Source organism: Squalius cephalus (genome assembly GCF_949319135.1).
Source record: "Squalius cephalus genome assembly, chromosome: 16".
In the NCBI taxonomy this organism is placed as follows: Eukaryota; Metazoa; Chordata; class Actinopteri; order Cypriniformes; family Leuciscidae; genus Squalius; species Squalius cephalus.
The window spans coordinates 10,632,053-10,639,593 of record NC_137137.1 but is presented as its reverse complement, the minus strand read 5'-3'; the positions used below and the strand labels follow the sequence as shown (position 1 = coordinate 10,639,593).

General features: G+C 38.3%; 1 protein-coding gene across 1 annotated transcript in view; it reads left to right on the top strand.

The window, feature by feature from the left end:
- The first annotated feature begins 3,847 nt into the window (after positions 1–3,847).
- Positions 3,848–7,541, top strand: part of rgl1 (ral guanine nucleotide dissociation stimulator-like 1) — a 28,452-nt gene continuing 24,758 nt past the window's right edge. The window contains exon 1 of the mRNA XM_079896401.1: positions 3,848–4,291. Coding sequence (XP_079752527.1) covers positions 4,157–4,291 — 135 coding nt within the window. The 5' untranslated portion in view covers positions 3,848–4,156. The remainder of the gene's footprint in view (positions 4,292–7,541) is intronic.

Sequence of the window (7,541 nt, the reverse complement as noted above, 5' to 3'; positions counted from 1 at the left end):
AAAGTCTGACGCTCAAAGTTCAAAGGGAGATATTTTCTTTTAAAGAAATTGCTTTTTAAAGGGTTAGTTCACCCCAAAATGAAAATTCTGTCTGTAATTACTCACCCTCATGTACCAACCCTGTAAGACTTTCGTTCACCTTCAGAACACAAATTAAGATATTTTTAATCAAAAATATCTTAATTTGTGTTCCGAAGAAGAACGAAAGACTCACTTCCTGAGTCTCTCCATCTTTGTCTGACTCCAGTTTGAACATAAAAGGCCTCAAAAGTGACAATTTTAACATGCTATATATCAAGGATGTTAAGAGGCTAAAAGCAGGTTTAAAACTTGCCCCATTGAAGTCAACAGGGTGCAAATTTTAAAAAGAGGATAACACGGTGTAGGCAACACCGATTTTTGTCGTTGTTCTCTGTACTGACAGCACTCCAAATTTACAAAAAAAATGAGCTCAATGTTAAAATTGACCGGAGTTCTCCTTTAATGAAAGTGTTCACGGAGGCCGGAGGGTTAAATGAGTAGTAAGCCAAGCCTTGCTTATTCGAGTTGAGCAAGCTATTCCACTGGTCATATCTCAACTTGAAACCCCCAGGAGGCGACACTACAGACTCCGTGGAATGAAGATGGGATATTGTGAAAAACACAGATGTAAAATACTCCGAATCTGCTTTTATTATTCTGGTAGGAATCGGATAACAGTGCCTCTTAGTCTTGCATTCACGCACAACTACACAAACAAATGTTTACACTCAGTTTATTTTCATGTTTTTCCTTCCACCCCTTTCATGTACACTATAACAACGCATACACTTAGGCTATAGGCGGTAGTTATCCATGACCTTAAGGGTCACTTTTCTGCTGGGGTATCGGCACACAATGGTGAATACTTGTGGATAGCCTACTTGTAACGTGTATGCGATTCCTCTATTGTCCACTTGATGGTGGTAGAGGACAGCAGTAGTTTGAGCACACCGTTCGTTTTTGTAGCATGTCTTGGTCTTGCATAAATATGTTGGTAGAAACAAATATTTTATTTTAAGCCATATTATTTCACATTTGAAGTCTCTTTTAGGGTATTTGATATACACTTACTTGGAATTGTTTTGATAGTTATATACTGCTTGCTAGTCCTAGTGAACTTTACCCTCAGAGAGCTAAATCCTGTGATTTACAAGAGTGTTTTATGTCCAGTATGTCCCTCATGGATGCCCTCATCAGCACTTTTTGCTGATAAAAACAGCTATACTGAAAAACATTTCTGAATATGTGTTCATGGATGTTCCTCTGTTTAGGTGTGAACAATGCTTAGTTCTTAACATAGCCTTTGCGTGTCTTGTGTTGCCAAACTGTAGTGTGAAATAAGGAATATAACTTGGGTGATATAAATTGTTTAAGTGTGTGTCTGAGTTTAAGTGTAAAAGCCAAAAAATTGTGCCAGCTGTGTAAACTTCTGCAGACCGCGCACTATGGCTATGTCAGCAAACTGTATAGATCAAAATGTACCAACGGAGAGATTCTGGAAGCTGATAAATTTCAAAACAGTTCAGATGGGTGTTGAGCTCTGCCATGGGGACAGAAGTTGGAATGAACAACAGAGAAAGGAAACAAGGAGGGAGGAGGAACAGAGGGGGGGAGAGTGAGAGAGGAATCCACAAGGTTGAAAGCGAGGGGATTCAGGTCCCTCATTCTGTGGTCCACAATAAAATCCTCTTAAATATTGAACAATAGATGAGGAGCCTGAGGATATGAAAGAGAAAATCAATGGCATTCTGGTTTAATTGGCTGATTTATTCTCTAATCTTTGCTTTTGAATGTGAGCATGGTGAGAGAGAGCGTATATAAAGCTTGAAGCTCATACCCCTCATGGTTGGGTTGCAAAATGTTAAGGATTGTATAGAAGTTAAGCTTTGTATTACCTCATTTAATATTATGGACTCGTCTCTCATTCTTTAAAAACAAACAAAAGTTTTCTTTATGAAAGCAGAAGCCATTGCACTGGAATAAACTAAAAAGTACAGCGACAAGAATTATACGTGTTGACATGAGACTAATGTAATAAAACCTCGGGATGCACAATATATCACTTTATCAGTTAATGGACAATATTAGATATGGTTTTAGGCTATATCATTAATTGTGCATGCTAATTTCTCTTATTTTTACATTTAGATAACTTTAAGGTTAATCTTTAAAAACATTCATTTAACTACACAGCACCTTTGACAAATCTTAAAATAAATATCCATTTTTCATACTGTAAATTATTACTGTAGATATAGTTTTTATTTAGTATTTATTTTATTTAGACAAAATTGTATAGAATTTTAACTAATTGTCAACCAAAAAATAAATAGGTATTTTATCTGTATTTTATCATTTTATCAGTATTGGTCAGAATTTTATTTCATTTAGTTTATCCACCTAGAGCAGTAGTCCGACCACTACTAGAACCTTGTAACCCATTGTACTGAAAATGTAATTTTGAGTGCTATCATATCAAAAAGCGGGACATTTCTGCTTTTAAACCCTCTGAAATGTCTTCCATTGTAAATGCATTATATTAATGTCTTTTTTTGCAACCTAAGGCACTAGTCAAAATGATTGCCTGCATTAATGACAGCATATCATGGAAGCTTTCCACAGATTTAAAGTTATACTTTACCCAGAACATAACATAAAGTGAGCTCACTGCGTGTGTACTCGTCTGAATTCTGTGAAAAGTTCTAAACTTAGTGTTAAACACCCTCCGGATCTTGCTGTTTTGTTATTTTATGTTACTGATTCACATATCTGCTGCTGGCATTTTTGCAACAGTCGGAAGTTACAGCTTTTAAACTCTGTGTCTTATTAACAGTCCCAAGTACTGTATGCCTTAACGTACATGAGTGTGTATTGGTTAGCTACTTATTCACATATGGCTGACCAGTCAGGGCTATAACCATAAATACAGGCCCTGTCCAAAACGATACCCTCAGCTTTTGCTGTCGTCCTCTGCGTCAATACTTTACCAAATCCAATTCCAATACATATCAATCAATATGCATTTTTCTAACTATGTTTTTTCCCACCCCAGTCTAAAATATTTTGTCACATGCTTGCTATTACACTCTTCAGGTGAAACCTTGCCTTTGGTCCTGGTAACAAAGGCCACACTGCTGAATTATTGGTTAACAGGAAAGTTTCTTTACTAACAGCTACTGCCTAACTGAGAAGACTCCATCAGGTCCTCTTTCAACCCTTAAGGCCAGTTCACACCAAGAACTATAACGATTATTACATTAGTGTCCACACCAACGCACGATATTGTTGTGTTTGCTGCCGTTTTGTCGTCTGCCACTTTAAATGCTCAAGCTCTTCAAAGTCACTTGGCTGTTAATGTTTTTATTGTTCATCAGCTGGAGAACATCCTTCTGAAAGTGATTCCAATGATATTGTTCCTCTGTGTATCGTTATCGTTAAAGCTGTAATGTGAACTTTCCAATATTCTCATTAGAATGATAATTAAAGCTTTATGCTTATTATAATTATTGTCTATTATTTAGACTCCCTAACTGCTGCTCTGGGAAGAGCATATAAAAAAAAAAACTTGCCTGATATAGATGTAACTTTTTGTGGTTATAGTTTAAAAGAATTAACACTAAACTATATTGTAGAAATGTGCTAAAATAACACTATTTTGGTTAAACCTACTCTCAGTTTTCCTCCTTCAACACGAGACCCCTTTTCTCTCTTTTCCCGTCTTTCTCTCCCTCTTTCTGCACAATCTTGGTATTAGTGCAGGGGCAGGGCTTATCGCTCACCCCTCCTCCTACTTTGAAGTGAGAGAGAGAAAAAACAATAGACTTTAATCACTCATGTGGCTACAGCGGAGAAGCTGCCAGCCTCTTCTCGAATTAGTCTGAGGTTGAGAGAGAGAGAGAAAGAGAGAGAGAGAGACTTTGTTTGTACGTGTTGGGAAACAGCAATTGTGGACTTCTAAAGACAGATCTGTCAGACTGTTTCCACTTTACACGAAAGGACAAAAGGGCACCCTCTGGAAGACCGCAAGTGGGAATGCCCTCCAGAGACAGACAGACACGAAAACACACAGACCTTCATCACAGGAGCACCAGTTCTCTACAGCCCTGAGTATGTGTGGGCAACCTGGACGGGCATCATGATCTCGCACTACCCGCTGGCATCGCTGCTCCCCTGGCCACCTATCCCACACTGCCTGGACCTAGATGGAGAGGGAGGGGTGTCCCTGCAGAGGTACCAGCCACGGTCACCTGAGAGCAGCCCTCGATACTGGGTCAGTCACTTATGTGTGTTGAAGGCTGCTGTGATGGTATATCATTGTAGCTCCTTGTTTAGCGGTTTGCCTTTAATCGCAACAGCATGTAAATGGACTTTATCTGAGTTGGGCTCTGTTGTTTGGGGTCTTTAAGAGTTGTGGGATGATAAGAAGAAGAATCAAAAGTTAAATGGTCAGTAAACTGATTTGAATTCAACTTAATTTGTGTATGGCTTTTAGTCTGCATAAAGGCTTAAGCATAGAAAAAATAAAATTGTACTATGCAGCAGTCTGAAAGTTGCATTTCACATTGCTTGCAATAGTTATGCTTTCATATTTCATTATTTGTTTTTAAAATATAGGCCTACTTCTGACTAATTACACGTAGCCTACAACTATAGGCTGCTACTTGTTTTAAGTACAATCTTTAAGTAGGCTACAACTTGTCATGGACAACCAGTCCAGACTGATTTAGATGTATGAGCCATGCAACATTGCTCAGTAAATTGTAACGTGTAGGCTATGTGTTTGATTCACTAAAAAATTACTTAGCTTAGGCTACTATATTAAGACATATTAAGAGTCTTAAGATTAAGGCATATAAATAATTAGTTCGGGAATCACTCTACACTGGTAGCCTACCGCTTTATGTTTTGGTTCACTAAGGAGACCTGGGAATGGGATTCCAGCTACTGGTCGCGCTTTATGGTTTTGGTTCAAAGAACCGGCACATGAGTCATTCATTCCAGAATCGGACTAAACTCAACTGGTCGCTCTATGTTCTGCGGTGTAGAATAGACAGGCTAGTGTGGCGATGCCAAGGGAAAGCACAGAACGGATCGTCATTTCTTCCGGTATTTTTTTTTTTACGTTCTTCTTCTTCTTCTTTTTTTTTTCCACAAAAAAAAGAGGGGGGGGGGGGGGGGGGGGTAAATGAAACTAAAATTTCCTTTTTCTTTTCCATTTCTTTTTTGAATGTGAGCCAATCCATTCAAGGAAGCTGAATCATCTTTAGAGGTGAAAAGGAAAAACAACAATGAATGTTTGCCTCAAGAAAGCCCCTAGATTAGTCTGGCCACTACACTGACCAGACGAATTTGTTAAGAGGATGGGGTGTGTGTGGTTGTGTGTAGCCTATGTGGTCGTGGTCATGGTGTGTGGGGGTTTCAGAGCGGGGAAAGCTCCCTCTGTCAGCACTTTTTCAACACTGGAGTTGACCGCTGGTGACTTTGTCTGACCAGCACTGACCAGAACGGTGTGTTTCAATTCAGGGAAACTGTCATTGTATTATACAAAATGAAACTCAGCATTATAACATCGCTGGAGGGAGGGCACAGATTTGGGCAGTAAGGTGGAGTTATAAATGATGGACGCTGAGAGAGGGAAATAGTGAGGGAATGGGAATATGTGTGCGAGTGTTTGATAGCTCATGTTAAGTAGGCTATGGCTTCTTTTTTACAAAGGTAAATGTGTTAACCTAGCAGATTTGTCAACAACAACAAAAAAGTCAGATTTGTCAGAACACTACAGGGGGTCTGTAGAAAAGTTCATAGGAAAAAAGTGATACAAATAGAAGTAAAATATAATTCTAAATAAATACGTAATAAAAATAAAACGTAGGCTACATAATTCGACATAATAATATATATGTTCCACTGCCAGTGAGGCCATAGAGAGTTCTCTCATCACTTTAACCTATATTTACTAGTATAGTAAAAATTAAATCTATAAATAATAGTGTAAACTTTTTAGAAAGTAAAAATATTCTAGATTTATTTACACACATTTATATTATATTACAGTATAAATTGGTTGAAAACAGCTGCTTAATATTTTTGTGGAATCCGCGATGCACTAGCCTACCATTCAAAAGTATGAATTAATGGCAAACTCAGCTTTGTCATTAAAAATTAAATGATATCTTAAACAATATTAGAATAAAAAACAGTTATTTTAAATTTGAATAATATTTCACAATATTATTATTTTTTTTACTGTATTTTTGATCAAATAAATGCACCCTTAGTAAGCATAAAATACATTAAAGCATAAGCCTTGAGATCAATTTCTTTTTTAAGCTAATGAGAAACATAAATGGCACAAATGTTTACTGGTAGTATGTAACAGTCATGGAGAATAAGACATATAGAGAGAGAGAGAGATTCATCCTTATCCAGCTTCCTGCTTCAAGTCTCTTCCTCTTACACAGGAGAGTTTCCGAGTATTGTTCCTCAGACAGCTTATTGTTTCTCTGACAGTGAGGCCATAGAGAGCTCCCTCGTCACTTTACCCTACGCTCACCCATGGAGTCCAGTCCACACACATATTCAACATAGTTCACACACACATGCACTCATTCACATCCATTCAAACACATTCAATTAAATACCAAACCCACAGATATGCGCACATACATAGACCAACACAAAATGACTTTGTCTCCCACAAACGTCCCACAGCTCTGAAACTCTCATTTCTCGATTATGCCGGGTGGGACCCCCAGCCACCCTTCACCTCAGCCATGACATTCTCACTCCCTCTCACTGTTCCCATTTCCAAGTTATCTCGGAATAACTTCACGCGATTATTATTCCCTTCCACTACTGCTTCTAACTGGAAAACAATTAATCTGCTCATTCAGAGACAAGAGAGAGTTGCATAACGTTTCTGATTTCACGTGTGTAGCATTTTACGACTTTATACGTGCATATCCTTAACCTGCTTCGCTAGTTTCAAAACCTGGCAGTTAAATTTTTATATGGCCTTAATGGTCGTTAATGGCTTTGTTTTTGTGGCCATAATGATGAAGATGGTGGCCAAAGTTCAAGATGCATGGGTCATGACGCTCTTCGTCCCTCCCTGTACATACTAGCCATAAATGCTGATATTGCTGCTGGTTTTCTGCTTGACTCTGCAAAGCCTCGCCACTTGTAGTCAAGTGATCAAAGACTGGGGTCAATGCACTCATATATTCAGCCTAAATGGCACAGTCCTGTTGCTTACATTCACTCTGCAGAAGTCAATATAGGTCAGTATACATTGAGGAAGCTTTGCGCAGACCGCAAGCGCGTGTCTGGAATTATGCTGAATATAGGAATCGCAAACTAAGTATTCTCTGTTTCTGCATCACTTCTCTTTTTGTGATTTTGCTTTAGTGTGTGTTTTTTGAAAGTGACACTTATGGTTGGTTGCTAGTCACTGTTTTCTTGCTTATGTTCAGTGAGTCACTCGTTGGGATGGAGAATTTGATTCAGTAATTCAGTGTCAG